At 34.6% G+C, this 19,689-nt stretch overlaps 1 protein-coding gene and 1 long non-coding RNA gene across 3 annotated transcripts; both read right to left on the bottom strand.

Annotated features, from left to right (window-relative positions):
- Nucleotides 1-541: 541 nt before the first annotated feature.
- Nucleotides 542-2,234, bottom strand: LOC129301657 (uncharacterized). The gene is made up of 3 exons (XR_008591066.1): nucleotides 2,027-2,234; nucleotides 1,298-1,363; nucleotides 542-749 (listed from the first exon to the last, which is right to left on the bottom strand). It is a non-coding gene; the product is annotated as an uncharacterized LOC129301657 (long non-coding RNA).
- A 13,139-nt stretch (nucleotides 2,235-15,373) lies between these two features.
- On the bottom strand, nucleotides 15,374-19,316 carry LOC129304018 (uncharacterized calcium-binding protein At1g02270-like). Of its 2 annotated transcripts, none has more exons than XM_054943638.1 (10): nucleotides 18,830-19,316; nucleotides 18,633-18,737; nucleotides 18,331-18,436; nucleotides 17,632-17,852; nucleotides 17,472-17,548; nucleotides 17,236-17,344; nucleotides 17,018-17,143; nucleotides 16,689-16,796; nucleotides 16,471-16,578; nucleotides 15,374-16,070 (listed from the first exon to the last, which is right to left on the bottom strand). In XM_054943638.1, the coding sequence occupies exons 1-10, from the start codon at nucleotides 18,950-18,952 to the stop codon at nucleotides 15,831-15,833; spliced, it is 1,323 nt and encodes a 440-aa protein (XP_054799613.1). In that variant the 5' UTR covers nucleotides 18,953-19,316; the 3' UTR covers nucleotides 15,374-15,830. The 2 variants fall into 2 exon arrangements, with proteins under 2 accessions (XP_054799613.1, XP_054799614.1); XM_054943639.1 differs by having other exon boundaries at nucleotides 15,374-16,067; nucleotides 18,830-19,315.
- Between the last annotated feature and the right edge of the window lie 373 nt (nucleotides 19,317-19,689).

The raw sequence follows: 19,689 nt of genomic DNA on the forward strand, positions 1-19,689 counted from the left end.
TCTGGGGAGGTTCCAAAAGACCCTGGAGAGGCAGTGGTGAGGAATAACCACAGTACCACCTGTGGGAAAGTCGGCTTTGGTCCAGTGATGGGCCAGAGTCCAGTACCGAGTCGAGGCCCAAGGGGTGGCTCCGTACTGTTACATAAAAGGCGCCTTTTATGTAACAGTACGGAGCCACCCCTTGGGCCTCGACTCGGTACTGGACTCTGGCCCATCACTGGACCAAAGCCGACTTTCCCACAGGTGGTACTGTGGTTATTCCTCACCACTGCCTCTCCAGGGTCTTTTGGAACCTCCCCAGACTCGAACCTCCAACCTCTACCACCTTAATGAAGTTGAGGCGAAGTCTGGTACCATTGGGCTATATGTAACACCCTCAAATTTACAGACCGATTTTTCGTAAATTATTAAAACCATTATCATGGTAGAAAAATTTCTACCACGATACATCCAAGACAATATACCACAGGTCTTAAAATATCTAAAAAAAAATTAGAACCATGAGGGACAGACATGATCCTCATAGCATGTTATTCAAATCAGATCATAAATCAAGAGGGACAGACATAATCCTCTTGGTCATATAAATACTTTTAATAAAAAGGATTAGAGTTTACATGCTTCACAAAGAAGATATGTCCTAAGTTGGCACAAGATACATTGTATAATCTAAAATAAGAGGCAACGTAAAAGATGGTGTCTCATACACCACAGTTACACCTCTGGTGCTTTCTCGGCCGGACTCGCTCCTGTAAAAATATTAACCACGGGGAATGAGACTTAAAAGTCCCAGTAACCAAAAATTAATATGTAATGATGCATGCGGATGTAACTAATCATGCGATTGCTAAGTGGGCACACAAAACATTTAACCGAACAATACTTTCAAACAAACCGAACAAGTATTTAATTTGCATGACTGCACCTTATATCCTCCTTTCGCCATGCTCGGACGCCAAATCACCCGGCCAAAGGTGAGTTGGACCAAGCGACACGCCACTCATTGGGTCCAATGAGGGCTTACCACGTGGTAATAATTAACCGAACAGAAATTCCCATTAACACCATACATTAAAATACCCTGACAAGTCATGCATCATTCAAATATCCAAACAGGAATATATCCGAACAATAATATCTCATCATGATAAACAAAATAAATTTTTAACCCACTTGGCAATAATTTCAAACAAGTATATACAGTATTTATTTTCAATAATTCATAATTTTTCCAAACAACAAAACAACACATAACCATTCACAAACACACTCATCACAACACATTAATAATGGTTACCTTGTGTCTTGAATAACAAGTTCCCCTTCACAACTCCTTTTTCACCACTATCTTTGTCAATATAATCTACATAATTATTTCACAATACTATATATTAATTTTACATTAAAATAAATAACTCTAATTTAAAGAGTTAGAAAGTCTTAAATCTATAGTCCATATTAACACTAATTTAAGATTTATGCCTCATTTAACTTCCCAAATTCTTTTCTAAAATTCTCGTACCCTAATGAACTATTTTTTTTATCCTCAATTCACTTCTAGTATCACAATTTCATCCTTCTACATTCTAAAAATTCATCCAAAAATAAATTAAAAATTTTAGAATTATCCTGAAGCCTCAAATCACCTTTCTATAACCTCAAAAATACCTATTCATACTTAAATAAATATTTAATAATCATAGGTTTATCCCTACATCTCAGATTCCACATAAATTCAACCATATAGATCTAGATTTTAACTCAAAAATTCTTAAACATGAGTTTCAACCTTAAGAAAATATTCTATAATATTTATATATCCCTAAGAATTTTAACCTATATTTTTAATCCATCATATCATCAGATTAACTATCCTATAGAAAAATCCTAATCAAAATATTTACTCTATCCTACAAAATAATCATATCACTAGAAAGCTAATATTATTTAGAAAATAACTATAAAATTAATTTTGTAATTAAATAAATTTTTAAATGCTAATCTAAACAGGAAAGTTAGAACATACCTGAAGAAAAAAGAAAATAATCCCCCCTTGCGAGAAAACGCCGAGCAACGTGAGAGGAAGAGAGAAAAATAATATAAAAATGGGATTGTGAGTCCCAAAATTATATTAAAAAAAACTATAGGTTTGAATTTAATTATTCAAACCTTTGGGCCCAAAGTTGCAATTTTCTCTAAATTGCATCTTAGCCTCTCATGCTTCCTAATGCACACCCCCCTCCTTTTTATACATGAAGGCACCTCTTCTCTTCCCTCATCTAACCAATGTGGGACTTAGAAACAACAACCTTCCACCCCCCCTTTTTTTTTGTTCCTTCTACCTTCTCTCTTTTTTTTTAACACACACATAAAAAAAATTATTTATGTATTATATCTTAACTAAATATTGCTTATGTGGTTTTAAATTTAAATTTTTAAATTCATAATTAAATACCTAATCATAATATTATTTCTAAATAACCTCAAATAATATAAATTCCTATTATTATCATTTTTTTCCTCAAAACCTAAATTCCACAATTTCTTTATTATATAAAAATCAGGATGTTACAATTCTCCCCTCCTTTTAGAAATTTTGTCCTCAAAATTTAATAGATAAGCTTAGAAACTATGTACCTAAGCAAATAAATGTGGATAATCTCGCCTCATACTCTCCTCGGTCTCCCAAGTAGCATCACCTAGGGCTCCACCCTTCCAAATCACCTTCACGAGTCGGATGGTCTTATTGCGTAGTTGTTTGTCCTTAAAGTCCTCAATTCGCTCCGGTTCGGATCTAAAGGTCAAATTCTCCCTCAATTCTACTTCTTCAGGTTCAATAACATGGGAGGGATCCGGGTTGTACTTCTTCAACTGTGATACGTGGAACACATTATGGATACCTGCAATCTGTGGAGGTAATGCAACTCTATATGCAGTAGATCCAATTCGCTCCAAGATCTCATACGGGCCCATAAATCTAGGTGTCAATTTCTTTGCCTTAATGGATCTACCAATGCCTGTCACTGGAGAAACCTTCAAAAATACATGATCTCCTACTTCAAACTCTAACGGCCGTCTCCTCTTATCAGCATAGCTCTTCTGTCGGCTCTGAGCGGTTAGCAATTTTTGCTTAATCATTGCAATCTTCTGGGTGGTCTGCTCTACAATTTCTGGACCAATGATACTCCTCTCACTTAATTCTGTCCAACATAAAGGCGATCTACACTTCCTTCCATACAAGGCCTCATAAGGCGCCATCCCAATACTAGAATGATAGCTGTTATTATAAGCAAATTCAGCTAATGGCAAATGATTATCCCAACTACCTGGTAGTTCAATGGCACAAGCTCTCAACATGTCCTCCAAAGTCTGGATCGTCCTCTCTGTTTGTCCATCTGTTTGGGGGTGGTATGCGGTGCTAAAACTCAGTCTGGTACCCATAGCCTTCTGTAGCGCACCCCAAAAGTTTGAAGTGAACCTTGGGTCACGATCTGACACAATTCTAGAGGGTATACCATGAAGTCTAACTATCTCCTTAATGTATATCTCAGCAAATTTCTCTAATGTAGAGGTAAACTTGATCGCCAAAAAGTGAGCTGATTTGGTGAGTCGGTCTACTATCACCCAAATAGCATCCTTACTCGAGGGTGTTCTTGGCAGTCCAGTGATGAAATCCATAGAAATATCATCCCATTTCCACTTTGGAATATCTAACGGTTGCAGTGTTCCAGCTGGCTTCTGATGTTCTATCTTTATCTTCTGACACGTTAAACATCTAGAAACAAATTCAGTTACATCTTTCTTCATTCCTGGCCACCACCAACCTCGCTTCAAATCATGGTACATTTTAGTTATACCGGGATGAATTGTATATTTGCTCCTATGAGCTTCTTCTAAAAGGATATTCCTCAATCTTGGATCATTAGGTACACAAACTCTACCTTTATACTTCATCACTGTGTCCTCAGAGATGGTAAAATTTGGGGCCTTACCTACCACTATCTCCTTCCTTATATTCCTTAAGTAGTCATCACTTTGCTGTGAGACTCTGAGATCTTCCCAGAATTTGCTCTCAAAGTCTGCTACCTGGAGTGCGGCCATTTGATGTTCAATCACATCTACTGGAACATCATGAAAACTGTTCCATAAATGATATTCATGAACCATCAAATGTGCAGCATGAATAGTCTTTCTACTTAAGGCATCAGCTACCACGTTAGCCTTACCCGGATGGTAATGTAATTCAAAGTCATAATCCTTTAGAAATTCCATCCATCGTCGCTGCCTCATATTAAGCTCTTTTTGATCAAATAAATACTTCAGGCTCTTATGGTCACTGAAGATTTGAAACTTAGATCCATACAAGTAGTGTCTCCATATCTTCAGAGCAAACACAACTGCAGCTAACTCCAAATCATGAGTAGGGTAATTTTCCTCGTGTGGTCTCAACTGTCTGGAGGAATAGGCAACCACTCGGTCATTTTGCATCAAAACACATCCTAAACCCTTTAAAGAAGCATCAGTGTACAGAGTGTACGGCACCACAGGGTCAGGAATAGTCAATACTGGAGTAGTGGTTAACCTCTTTTTCAATTCTTGGAAAGCAGCTTCACATTTGTCAGTCCAAATAAATGGGGCATCCTTCTTAGTTAGCTTAGTTAAGGGCATCGCAATTTGCGAAAATCCCTTAATAAAGCGACGATAATAACCTGCTAAACCTAAAAAGCTTCGTATCTCTGTAACAGATTTTGGCTGTTCCCACTTCATCACTGCATCAATCTTGCTAGGATCCACCGCAACTCCATCTCTGGACACAACATGGCCCAAAAACTTTACTTCTTGGAGCCAAAATTCACACTTGCTTAATTTGGCATAAAGCTTATGTTCCCTCAAAACTTGCAAGACGATTCTTAAATGTTCACCATGAGCCTCCTCATCCTTTGAATAAATAAGAATGTCATCAATAAACACTACTACAAACTTATCTAAATAGGGTCGAAAGATCCTATTCATGTAATCCATGAATACCGCAGGAGCATTCGTAAGTCCAAACGGCATCACCATGAATTCATAATGCCCATATCTCGTCCGAAATGCTGTCTTAGGTATATCCTCTGCTCTCACTCTCAATTGGTGGTACCCTGACCTTAAGTCAATCTTTGAGAAAACTGCGGATCCCACAAGCTGATCCAGCAAATCATCGATTCTCGGAAGTGGATATTTGTTCTTGATGGTTACTTTGTTCAATTGTCTATAATCAATGCACAATCGGAGGCTTCCGTCCTTCTTCTTTACAAAAAGGACTGGAGATCCCCAAGGTGAAACACTCGGTCTGATGAAACCCTTCTCAAGTAGCTCTTCGATTTGCTTTTTCAGTTCCGCTAACTCTGAAGGGGACATCCGATAAGGAGCCTTAGAAATTGGCCCTGTACCGGGTACCAATTCAATTGAGAACTCTACCTCGCGCTTTGGGGGTAAACCGGAGACTTCGTCTGGAAATACATCCGCAAATTCTTTGACAATTGGGATATTCTTCACGCCTTCATCAATCTCAGCTTGGATAGAGAAGAAAACCATGTAGGCCTGGCAACCCTTCTTCATACATCTATCAACTTGCGCCGCCGACAAGAAAACATGATCTTGAGTCTCGACTGGGGTCACCGACAAAGAAGATAAAGACACACTCCTCTCTCTACAATCTAGGATAGCACCATTTGCAGCCATCCAATTCATTCCCACAATTACATCCATACCTCTCAGTGGTAGGATAATTAAGTCCATAGTTGTTTTCCTATTTTTAAACTCGACTACTAGGTTAAGGCATGCCTTAGCGGTCCTCACAGATTCTCCCGCAGGAGTAGACACATTCATATCAAAAGGTAAAATACACACAGGCAAATCAAGGTTCTTTACACAAGTTTCAGAAATAAAAGAGTGTGTAGCACCCGAATCAAATAGTGCAACAATATCATGATGAAGGATTTTGATGTTACCTCTAATGGCATCTGGGGAGTTCATGGTGTCCTGAGTAAGAGCAAACACACGACCAGAGACAGTAGGATGTTGGGAAGGGTTCTTCATATTTGAGCCCTGGTTGTCCCCACAAAACTTTGCAATGTGACCGGGTTTCCCACAAATGTAACAGACCCAGCACTGTCCGAAATGACGACGCCCGCATTTAGTGCACTGTTGAGAGCTCGCTGTACTCGGGGCAGGGGTAGATACTGTTGGGCTCCTCTGTGACCCGTAATAACTACTATGATAGCTCCTCTGTCCTTGGCCCCTTTGAAATGGACCCTTCTGCCTTCCTTGGTTCCATGAGCTACTCGAACCCTGATGGTTTTTCTTCATAATGCCTCCGGTGGGTCGAGGGTAGGTTGGGGGTCTACTATATGAATAACCCCTCTTCTCTCTCTCAACCTCCTTCTTACTGCGAGCTACTACTTGTAGTTTTATGCACATTTCATCATAATCTCGGATATCTAGATGAGCCAATTGTTCCCTCAATTCTGGTCTAGCCTTCTCCAATAAGCGCTTAGCCTTCCATTCGGAATCATCCCTATACTGCAGGTACGTGGAGTATCTAGATAACTCCTGAAACTTAGCAATGAATGTGTCCTCATCGAGGTTCCCTTGCTTAAAGGCATGGAATTCCGCTTCCTTCTCAGACCTTAACTCTGATGGAAAGTAATGCCTGAATAATTTTTCCTTGAATTCCTCCCAGGTGAGTGTAGAATCATCCCTGGGCCCTGCTGTCTCCCACCAATCTCTTGCTCCTTTCACTAGGAGCACTAATGCTACTTGTACTTTTTGATTGCTGGTGCATGTGACTACTCGAAAGATGGATTCGAGTCTCTTCACCCATTCCTCTACCACGGATGGTTTAAGGTTACCATCAAACGTAGGAGGGTTAAACTTCCTAACAGTTTCCCACACATCAGTAATGGTCGGTGGGGCTCTCTGTTCCTCCTGCCTAATTTCTTTCCTTCTAGACTCATGATCTCTCAGAGTGGCAGGATGTGAGGAACTGCCTTCCCCCACATGACTCTCAACATGAGCCCTATCTCCATTTTCAGTTACCTTTTGCCTCTTTAGCTCCGTCAACTCTTGTTCGTATCCTTGAACCTTGTCTGTTAATGTTTTTACAAGCATTCTTAATTCCGCCAAGTCAGGCTCCTCATTTGGCAGTGGCGGTGGCAGGTGCTCATGTTGGAATCCTGAGTTACCACGAGTAACAGGCATTTTCTCTCCCCTCCTAAAGGATACAAGATATAAATAATAAAATTAGCCTAGCTATATCATGGCCATACAATGAGAAGCACCATAACAATGTATATTGCCAACCGACTATATGCTCTGATACCAATATGTAACACCCTCAAATTTACAGACCGATTTTTCGTAAATTATTAAAACCATTATCATGGTAGAAAAATTTCTACCATGATACATCCAAGACAATATACCACAGGTCTTAAAATATCTAAAAAAACAATTAGAACCATGAGGGACAGACATGATCCTCATAGCATGTTATTCAAATCAGGTCATAAATCAAGAGGGACAGACATAATCCTCTTGGTCATATAAATACTTTTAATAAAAAGGATTAGAGTTTACATGCTTCACAAAGAAGATATGTCCTAAGTTGGCACAAGATACATTGTATAATCTAAAATAAGAGGCAACGTAAAAGATGGTGTCTCATACACCACAGTTACACCTCTGGTGCTTTCTCGGCCGGACTCGCTCCTGTAAAAATATTAACCACGGGGAATGAGACTTAAAAGTCCCAGTAACCAAAAATTAATATGTAATGATGCATGCGGATGTAACTAATCATGCGATTGCTAAGTGGGCACACAAAACATTTAACCGAACAATACTTTCAAACAAACCGAACAAGTATTTAATTTGCATGACTGCACCTTATATCCTCCTTTCGCCATGCTCGGACGCCAAATCACCCGGCCAAAGGTGAGTTGGACCAAGCGACACGCCACTCATTGGGTCCAATGAGGGCTTACCACGTGGTAATAATTAACCGAACAGAAATTCCCATTAACACCATACATTAAAATACCCTGACAAGTCATGCATCATTCAAATATCCAAACAGGAATATATCCGAACAATAATATCTCATCATGATAAACAAAAATAAATTTTTAACCCACTTGGCAATAATTTCAAACAAGTATATACAGTATTTATTTTCAATAATTCATAATTTTTCCAAACAACAAAACAACACATAACCATTCACAAACACACTCATCACAACACATTAATAATGGTTACCTTGTGTCTTGAATAACAAGTTCCCCTTCACAACTCCTTTTTCACCACTATCTTTGTCAATATAATCTACATAATTATTTCACAATACTATATATTAATTTTACATTAAAATAAATAACTCTAATTTAAAGAGTTAGAAAGTCTTAAATCTATAGTCCATATTAACACTAATTTAAGATTTATGCCTCATTTAACTTCCCAAATTCTTTTCTAAAATTCTCGTACCCTAATGAACTATTTTTTTTATCCTCAATTCACTTCTAGTATCACAATTTCATCCTTCTACATTCTAAAAATTCATCCAAAAATAAATTAAAAATTTTAGAATTATCCTGAAGCCTCAAATCACCTTTCTATAACCTCAAAAATACCTATTCATACTTAAATAAATATTTAATAATCATAGATTTATCCCTACATCTCAGATTCCACATAAATTCAACCATATAGATCTAGATTTTAACTCAAAAATTCTTAAACATGAGTTTCAACCTTAAGAAAATATTCTATAATATTTACTATATCCCTAAGAATTTTAACCTATATTTTTAATCCATCATATCATCAGATTAACTATCCTATAGAAAAATCCTAATCAAAATATTTACTCTATCCTACAAAATAATCATATCACTAGAAAGCTAATATTATTTAGAAAATAACTATAAAATTAATTTTGTAATTAAATAAATTTTTAAATGCTAATCTAAACAGGAAAGTTAGAACATACCTGAAGAAAAAAGAAAATAATCCCCCCTTGCGAGAAAACGCCGAGCAACGTGAGAGGAAGAGAGAAAAATAATATAAAAATGGGATTGTGAGTCCCAAAATTATATTAAAAAAAACTATAGGTTTGAATTTAATTATTCAAACCTTTGGGCCCAAAGTTGCAATTTTCTCTAAATTGCATCTTAGCCTCTCATGCTTCCTAATGCACACCCCCCTCCTTTTTATACATGAAGGCACCTCTTCTCTTCCCTCATCTAACCAATGTGGGACTTAGAAACAACAACCTTCCACCCCCCCTTTTTTTTGTTCCTTCTACCTTCTCTTTTTTTTTTAACACACACATAAAAAAAATTATTTATGTATTATATCTTAACTAAATATTGCTTATGTGGTTTTAAATTTAAATTTTTAAATTCATAATTAAATACCTAATCATAATATTATTTCTAAATAACCTCAAATAATATAAATTCCTATTATTATCATTTTTTTCCTCAAAACCTAAATTCCACAATTTCTTTATTATATAAAAATCAGGATGTTACAAGGATGGAAGTGATCAAGGTGGAAGGCTAATGTTCATGGCTAAGAAAACAAGCAAGAGTGTAGAATCGAAGTCGATACGCTAGCGAAGAGGTGGTGTTTCATACAGAGACTCTTTGTTTAGCATTAATTTCTCGGGGTTCTTGTCTCAAAACCAGATTGAAGATGACATCATGCAATGCTGGGAAGGCCACTTCGCAAAGTTGAATGCGAAGTTGGAGAGTGAGGAATCAAATAAAGAAGACTCGGAGTTTGTGGAGGAGGATGAGATGACCTATGCTTGCATGTCACGAAGAAAGAGTACGAAGAGTGGTGCAGACTATGGAGGAACTCTCTCGTCATTAAACTATTAAAGCAAGGTACTTGAAAACCGACCGATTATTGAATGGCGGGAATCAAGATGGAGAGTTGGAGATCGGCCAAAAGTGCTTCAACATAGCTTGAATTCTGAAGGAAGAAGCAGATCTGTGGGCTTTGAAGCAGCTGGAGGTCATGGCACCATGCCCAAAGGAAAGGAAAGGCGCAGTTGGTAGATAAAAAGTAAGAAAGAGAAATCATCAAATTTAAAATGCATTTAATGCTTCCAATAGATATTAACATCGACGCTCAGGAGAAAAAAGCCAGATAAGTAAGCTTCAGTATTAACGCACGTTCAAATGCCAACTGAGGTTAAAAAATCATGTTAATCCAAACAAAACTTTTTTAACATTTTATATCCTAACTGTAGTTAAACCCATTCTAACAGAGGTTTGCATCTAATCCAAACATGCTCATAAACTATGTTCTCAAAGAATGCCCTCTAATGTTTGGAGGAAAGTACTGCCTGCTGACTTGCACACTAATTTTTATAGGAGTGACATTATTTCTTAGATTACACAGTGCCTTCAAAAAAACTTGCCTCCATACCTCCTGGAAGGTTGGGATTAGCATTTTGTGGTGGAAGCTGTGGCAAGTTAGGAATTGTAGAATCTTCAATGATGAATCTTTCACTGTGGATGCTATTCTCTCGTACATCCGAGCGGTTACTAATCACACTTTAAATACATTCTCCAAGATTACCTCTTTAATTGCTTTTGTCTTGACTTTTTCCTGGCTTTAAAGCTCTCCTGGTACTGTTTCGCTTTGAGTAATATATATGCATCCATTTTCACTCAAAAAAAAAAAAAAGCTGGATCTTTTTCATGACTTGAAAAAAATTAAAGCGAAAGGGACCTTCTCTGTTTTTTAGGCCACAGCACGTGCTCTGTTTTCCTCTAATTAAAATTCTGCCCGCCATACTTTATAATCTCATTTCATTTCTTTTCTTCTTCTTCTTCTTCTTCTTCTTCTTCTTCTTCTTCTTCTTCTTCTTTTTTATCGGTTCAATTCTTTCTAGCCTTTCCCAGCATGGTATGCGAAGTGTTTTGAATTATATCGTGGCTATATGATTTTTTTTTTTGTAATTTTATACAAATAGTCCAATTAAATAATAGTTTAGGTGAATATGTATCTATTATAATTGCTACCCAAAAGAAAGCTATATAATTTTTTATATATAAATGAGGTCAAATTGACATATAATAGTAGCGTGGAATCGATGGTATGAAATACTGAAATACTACTGTTTTTATCATATTGAGATGTTTCTTCTGTAGGAAGGAGGATAACAAATAGTCCATTTGTTCAAAATCATATAATGCAGTTAATTTGCTTTACAATTTAATTTCAATTGAGATTTAGTGTGTGTTTAGTTTTTCGATAACCAAATGTCAATTTATTAAAAATTTATTTGATAAAAATTAATTTAGTAACAGTCAATTATTATAATAAAATTTATGTTTAGATATATTTTTTAAAAAAATTAATTTCATAAACTGAAAATTGTTTGAATTATGATAATAAGATGTACGTTCAATTATACAATTATCAAATAGGACATTAATTTATGATTATTTATAATTGTTATTATACAAATGTAACATATTTAAAATATTTTAAAAATGTGATAAAAATTTTAAATAACATAAAATTTTATATTTTAAATAATAAAAATATAAAATATAAAGTTTGATATAGTAAAAAAATTATATAATAAATAATTTAACATACACTAATACTGAAAATTAACATAATTCAAAAAATATATATGATAATTTTTTATTAGAAAAAGTTTGACCAACTGGACAAACATTGATTGTTATTTAAATGATTACTGTAGTGTTAATAAAGTAACAATAATTTTTAAATAAAAAAATAATATATTAAATGGATAGTGTGATCAAATAATATTTTACTTTTTAAATCCTTCTTCAAGTTATTTTGCCTAATCCATGTCCAAACCATCTTAAAAAGTACTTTCAAAAATCATATTTTTCTACCTATATAGTATCTAAAAAGCTTTCAACATTTTAGATGTCAGAATGTGCTTTTAAATATCAAATGTAGTGTACCCAAATAGGCCCTTAATATTTTGTAGTTACATTTTAAATTTTTTGAACTTGTTTTTTTCTTATAAACTAGGCAGTTTTTCATGCATTGTATAAGTTAAAATTAATAAATTTGAAATAAATGTCATCGACATCATTAATATCGATACATCTAAAGTGGTTAAATTTTTTTATCTATTCAATCATTTTCATTCTTTGATATTTTATTAGTACACATCTTGATTTTATTTCTTGAGCCTATAGTAAAAAATCTATTTAGAAAATACTTATTCTTAGAGTGTTTAGAGAGTATTGGCAAAAAAAAAAAAAAATACTTCTTTAGAATTCCCAATAACCTCTCATTTTTTATTGCATAAAAAAATTAAACACTAGTATATGAATTATGACATAAACTATATTTTCAAAAATATGGATATAACAAAGAATCCAAAGGGATTCCTCTTTTTTTTAAAAAAAAAATTGCATTATATTCTTTTGCATTTTCTAGTTCCTATTCTTTTTTTTAGAGTACTTAAGGACAAAAAGCTACCAAAGAGATACCTCTACCACTCAGGATTTGCTTGTTCAAGGTATTTAAATAGTCATTGTGTTATCTTGTCAGCACAAAATGTATGGTGAAACATTCATAGTTTGAAGGGCCAAGATCACGAGATAAAGATTAATGTTGTAAATCAAACTTAAACTTTTTTTTTTTACAGATAATGTTTATGGATGATAGTTGAAAAGAGTTAATTGATATTGATTATAATGAATCAAGAAAATACATAAAAAATAAGAAAATAAATTAAATCTTATTAATTAGAAACATTAAAAAAGCATGAAAAGGTACAGTGAATACAAAATGATAGTTGGACAGAGTTAATGTTAACAATTAAGAAAATTTAAAAATAGAAATTTCTTTTGAATCAATGCTCCTATAAAAGTAAACTAAAAATACATAAAAAAATAGAAAAATAAATTAAATCTTATTGATTAGGAAAATTGAAAAGGCATAAGAAAGTATAATGAATGAAAAAGAATATTTGGATGGAGTTAATGCTAACGATTAGAAAAATTTAAAAATGGGATTGTTTTGGAATCAATGTTCCCATGAAAGTAAATTAAAAATAAATAAAAATTTAAAAATAAATTAAATCTCATTAATGAATCAACAGAAATTTTCATATTAATGTTAACTTAAAATCTATCAACTAATGAGAGTCAATTTTTTTTTTTTGAAAATGAAACTACTCTTGAGTCAATGTTCTCGTAAAAGTAAATTAAAATATGTAAAAAATAAAAAAATAAATTAATTCTCATTAAATGCTCTTATAAAAGTAGACTAAAATATATGAAAAATAAAAAATAAATTAAATATCATTAATGAATTAAGAGAAATTTTTATATTAATATTAGTTTAAAATTTATTAATTAATGAGAGTTGATTTCTTTTTTTTTATCAATCAAATTGAAGCTACAAAATTTATGTATGTATGTATGTATAAATCTAATGACTTTAATTGATTTATACATACATACATATATAATATATATATATATATATTAATATTGATGATGATATTGATATTGACAATATTGATAATGGTGATAAGTCACTTTGGTAGACATTTGATAAAATTCTCCCCGTCAATATTACTGAAAGCTTACTTACAAAGTAAAATCGAAGAGAATATTAAAATAAATAAATAAATAAATCAACTTGTCTGATTAACATGTCATGGGCACATTAAATGCTTGAAACTCAACGGGTGGGATGATTGGAAGTCCAAAGCACTCGCGCATACCTCAAGAAGTCAAGCTCCTAGGCGTATATTATTACTATTTTTAACATTCTTGACGATTTTATTATAAATAAAAGAGAAGATAACCAATTTACAAAGTTTGATTAAAAGAAGAAAAATAATTATTGCTTAAATTTAAATAGTTATTAACTAAAAAAATAAAAATAGTCATTGTTATTTACAATACTAAAAATTCAGTGTCATTAAAAAATTTGTAGTGCAAAATTTGTCATTTATTATCATAATCATATACAAAAGAAAAAAAATTATTACTCAAACTAAAATAACAACACTTGAAAGCATTATAATCATTTGACAAATAGATATTAATGTCGAAAAAATTTCAAAAAATTTGAGAAGAATTATTAGATTTCATGGGACCTCACTGTTACTTATACATTTTAAGAGATTTTCCTGTCATTTCCCATTCATATTCATACCATACCATTACTGGAAAGAGTTTAGCAGGTCTCAAGAGTGACCAAATGCATTGATTTTTGAAGTAATTCAAAAGCATTTACCCAGACAGAGTACACTCGTAAGTAATTTTCAATAATATCATGGTAACATAGGAAAAAAAATTAACGCGTGTGTATCAATTTTTCTCCTTGGGGTACAACTAAACCGGGACATAAAATTGAGAGTGAGATAGCTCATAAAACTCTCTAGTCTTAGCTAAGAAGCTAAGAGTGTGTGTGTGTGTGTATAACATGTGGCCTTCCCCATCGTCCTTGGTTACTGGCTGACCCTAGTATTATCTCACACTCGAAAATCTTTGACGTGTTTCTCACTGTAATAACCTTTGGTGGGATGCGTACTACAGAATGTGAAATGACGAAGGAAGAATTGTAGAGGGGAAAACAAAATTAAAAAATTAAAGGTTGATAATCAACTTTCTTGCCGTTGGCTAAAAGAGAAAGATGAAGTGAGAAAAGGAAATAAAGAAAAAAAAGGACTAAAGTATATGCAATCATGCTTCCCACTTTACGCTGCTCTTCGTTATCCCTTTCCTTTGTGCCTTTAAGGTTTCCCACATACATACTTTTTATTTTGTTATTTTTTTGACATACTTATGTGATTGAATTAAATTTAAGTATTATTTAGATGCAGCTTTCTTAAAAACATTTTTTTACATTCAAACATACTCAAAATTTATACTTAAACGACTATGGTCTTTTTTATTAGGATCGATACTTACTACTTATATGTATTTGACATTGTGCTTTTTGGTTTTATTAAATATTGAATTTTGATGCTCGAAAAATTATTTATTTGTGCTCGTCTTAAAATAAATAAATTATTTTTAATTTGTTTTTTCATAATATATTTTTGATAAAATATTACATGAGCACAGAGGAGTAGGATTGCGAGGCCAAAAAAAGCGACTAACTTTTTGTATTAAGCTCCACGTGGCAACACGTCAAGGGGCGTCATCAATTGTTCACTTGGGCTCAGAAAATAAATATATTTTTCCCTATCCAAATCCGTGCACTTTCTGAAGGAAAAAGAAAATAAAATAGTAATAATTTCTGCGCTTTGCAAGGGAATCGACCTTTTATACGGAATATTGGATTGACACAAAGCTCGGGCTTTATTATAGTGGCTGCTTTGCGTTAGTAACAGTATTTGATTGCCTCTGTTCAGCGCTTTCTTTTTGTTTTGGTTAGAGAGAGAAACTAAATTAATCCTTTCTTTGTACACTTTGAAAATTTTTACGGAGTCTAAAGTCAAAAATTACTAGAGGCCAAGCTACAAAACAATTTATCCCTACAAACTAAACCAACACTGTACACATCATTCTCCTCTCCTCTGTTGAATGGAAAAACATATCAAATGACTTCAAATGCCACCAACCAACCACGTTTGCTTGGTAACATAACATCACTTCCAATTGATTACTCTGTTAACTGGTGCTGTTCTGTTTCTGGCTTGAAGCCTCCTCATGAGTCTTGTGTAGTTGCCTCTTCATCCATCCATTCACATCTCGAGTCCTATTATGTACAAAAGTGTTAAACCCTGGATTGAGTGCCCCCATCTCCAAGCATTTCTGTCAATATATCATCCGGGAACATGGCAGTCTTATCGGCGAAAACGCTACTGTGAGTCTTGCATGATCAGATAGATAGTAGTCTTCAGGCCATATGCCTTTTTCTGCCTCAGGAGGGGACAGTGTTGCATTCTTTATGCTGAAACCAATGGCTTGTTCCTGATTGCTCTTTGATTCATCATTTTGCTCCTCACTCTTTATCTCATCTATCTGATCTAAACATGACGGAATCCAGATTTGCTGCTACAACCCCACAAATTATGAACATGATTTAGCCAACAGTGTTTCAGACGAAAATCTAAACTGTTCGTGCATTTCTGGCCTGTTATATAGTCTATAACTATGACAATACAGAATAGTTTTACTTCATTAGATGAGAGACGTTTATTAGCTGCCCATGCAGATCGCATTCTTCATGGTCATGCAGCCTAACCTAACATGATTAAACTTAATTCCATTTGTTCACATGCCTTGTGCAATTTGCCATAGTTGCATGACTTTATTTTTATTGAGATTATAACGCATTTATTCCTTGGGCTCTCTGCTCGTGGTTGCTCAAATCTAAAAACTAATTTTGCCATCAAAATAGCAGAGACAGACAGGAGTCAAAAAGAGAGCTAAACTTTGTTATCAGCTACTTTACCTGAAATTCTTTAAAATCCAGCAAGCCATTTCCATCCGCATCCACTAGGACCCACAAGTCCTTTGCCTCTTGAACACTAAGTCCACACGGAGGACCAATTAAATTAAGCTGCATAAAAGTAGCAGAAAACCTTAATCAAAATGAGGTCTTGTCATACTAGCAAGGACGAACACAGATTTACTATCTGAAAATTTAGGGTCCTGGTCTTTTCACTATACCTGTTCAAGTGCATCGTAGAAACCAGCAAAGGTAATACAATCTTCGTTATCACCCTTTAGAAAGGCAAATGCATCACTTTCATTCAGAGAAGCTCTCCGCAGTAGATACTGAAATGGACAAATTCATTGTCAGTGGAAGAATTCTATTCCACAACCAGAAAATGAAATCCATAACTAATATGGTGCTAGTCTATGCTAAAAGAAAAACAATCTAAAATATGCTTAAACACCTTTGGTCTAAGGATATGTAGATGCTAAAGGTGTTTGCAGGAAGGTCAAAAATAGCAAATTGGATGACTATGTGGCAAGTCCAGAGATATTGCAATCACCTTGAACATGCCAAATACAGCATCACTCCAAGTCGCTTTTAGTAGTTTCCGATATTTGTCAGGATTTAGAAGCCATATAAAATCAACAGCACAAATATCTCCTCGGTGATTTCGGTGACTAACCCACTGCATTCATACAATGTTCAAAAAAGGGATTAAGTGATGAGAATATGGTTCAGCACAAATATAAAATCTCTGAACAGTGTTGAATATATCACCTTGTGTGCATCTGCATCTGTGTATTGATGAGCAATATCATATGATGATACAAACCCATGGGACCTCAGGAACCTGTAAACATGCCCACGTTTGCTACCATTCCAGTCACTGAGAAATAAAATGTTGCAAAAAAAAGAAAAAGAAAAAAAATCATTGACACGATTCAAAAGTTAAAGGATGAAGTAAGTTAAGAAAGGCAAATGAGTCTCTCATAAGGAAGTCCATTTAAGTTTACCCGCATAGCATGATTGGAAGAGGCTTCAGTTGATACTCTTTCTGATAGGAGTCTACGTATTGAAGTATCTTGTAGGCCTGTAAAGAAAGTGAGAATTATTATATGTCCAAAAGAGTTACCATGCCTGCATCGAAGTCAGCATAATATGCTGACATATTACCTGATGCAGTCGTACTATGGACAGACTTGAGTCATGAGGAAATAGCAAGTGGGTGTTGACAATGATCATTTCCTGCCCAGTATCATTATTTCGAGATTGTGATAATGGAGAAGCTAATTCAACATGCAACACCTGAGCTACACGATCACCACAATCATTGAAGTGCAATTCTTTGTAATTGAGAATCTTAAAGTGTTCCTTTTGCACCGCTATCAGAAGACCTACAGACTCCAACAGAAACACCATAAGGCAATTTTAATAATTTAAGAAAAGTTCATACATTTTGGGAAGAAAAAATGCCACGCATGTGGCAAATAACTATGAATATCATATGACTCTCACTTAGCTATCTAAGAGATTTTCATCTAGCATGACAAAAGTAGAACATGCTCTTGACCGTCTTTTATTCCTTCAAGAGAAGGTGAACAAAATTTATCTCAATAAATTTAAATAGGTTTATTTCGTTCATCTACAGTTTCCAAACTTTGCTCGTGACATCATGTCCATCCCAAAGCAGATGGAAAAGGAAAGATGAAATCTTGACGTAAGTTTTAAAAGCAATGGTAATATCAAATGCAGAACCCAATTAAGTTCGGTAAATAGTGGTTGAGGTGTTTATCCTAGATTATTAGTTTGAAATATTGACAAAACTGAGAATTTAAAGGGGTAGAATTTCAAATTAAGGGAATAAATACATACCATCCCCACGGTTGTTAGTCCGTCCAAGGTTGAAATTAATATAACCAGCATCACCGAGTCTCTTCTCGTACAAATTAACAAGCTCTGGGTTTCCAACCCAAAATTCCTGCGCGAATTCAAATATATGTTGCCATCAAACTGTTTACAACGTCTCAAAAAATTTCATAAGAAAAACACATTAACATCAAACCACTAGCTCCATTAGGAATATTGTGGATCACTCCTATCAATTCCAATGGGAAAAAAAGCGCACAAACGAAAGTGTAGGAGAAAGAGATTGTAATGATCATAGTCATTCAAACCTGAAGACAGATAATGGAAGACCTCTCCTGCAACAGCCAGTCCAATATTCTGTCATTCCTGTCCAACCAAAACGGTCTGTAGTCGCTTTCGCGACAACTCGCGTCCTGCAAATAAGAAAAAAGTGAATAAGAAGTTAAGATTGAAATAAACTACTTGAGGAAATCAATCATCAATGCAGGCAAAGAAGAAGAAGAACCTCTTGGTCGAGGCGCTTGTATATGGGAGCGAGAATGTTGAAGGTCGTGCACGTAATGACAGGCTGTTGCTTCTCCTTCATAGAAGGAATTGCAAAACTCGCAATCCTTGAAATCCTTCCCATCTTCACACTCTTAACTCCAAAGCCACCAATTCCTCTCAATCTCTCACAAACCCACCAACTCAAGAGGGGGAAAAGCGAAGAAAACGGAACGTTAGGTAATAAAAGCTGTCCCTTTCTTCTTCTTTACAGGCAAAAATATGAATGTGTATCAGATAAAGATTCTAAGACTCTCTGGGGTCATTACAATAATGGAATTGAACAACCGAAGGCGACCCTCTGGGGTACAGAGCTCCAGAAGAAGCAGAGAGAAAATAAAAATCAGAGAGACGCAACGACTAGGAGTCGTTTGGTAATAGAGAACCCAGAGAGACGCAAGCCTAGAATAGCAACGACGATCCTCGTCCTTTCACGTTGTCTGGTTAGTATCGTTCGAACGATTGTTTCCTACTATTACCAAGAGGAAGAAGGAATACGTCAAGAATTTAACATGCGAATAATCCGCCAATGCTATTTGACTCGGGTACTTTAAATACTCATAAAAATTCTAAAGGTTTCATTTTTTGAAAGCGTTCTAGCTATTTTTTGTTTTTACTTGTGAGTTTTGACCCTATATGAAATTTTTCTTTTGAATAGACTATAATATGTAGTCAATTCATTGTATTCTTGCTTGAAATGTTACACCAGAATTCATTCAGACCGTGGACAATTTTAAGTTACTCCCTCCATTTTAAATTATAACACATTTTTTTAAAAAAATTATTATCTCAAAATATAACATACTTTAAAATATTAAAGTT

The sequence above is a fragment of the Prosopis cineraria genome, unplaced genomic scaffold (assembly GCF_029017545.1).
Source record: "Prosopis cineraria cultivar Desert tree isolate PC_DT_omini unplaced genomic scaffold, ASM2901754v1 PC2, whole genome shotgun sequence".
In the NCBI taxonomy this organism is placed as follows: Eukaryota; Viridiplantae; Streptophyta; class Magnoliopsida; order Fabales; family Fabaceae; genus Prosopis; species Prosopis cineraria.

Coding starts and splice junctions, on each gene's coding strand:
- LOC129304018 (XM_054943638.1), bottom strand. CDS start 18,952: ATGGGAAGGATTTCAAGGATTGCGAGTTTTGCAATTCCTTCTATGAAG. Junction 17,853..18,330: donor GACTAACAACCGTGGGGATG/GTATGTATTTAT, acceptor TGGAGTCTGTAG/GTCTTCTGATAGCGGTGCAA. Junction 16,579..16,688: donor TCTACGATGCACTTGAACAG/GTATAGTGAAAA, acceptor ACTTTTATGCAG/CTTAATTTAATTGGTCCTCC.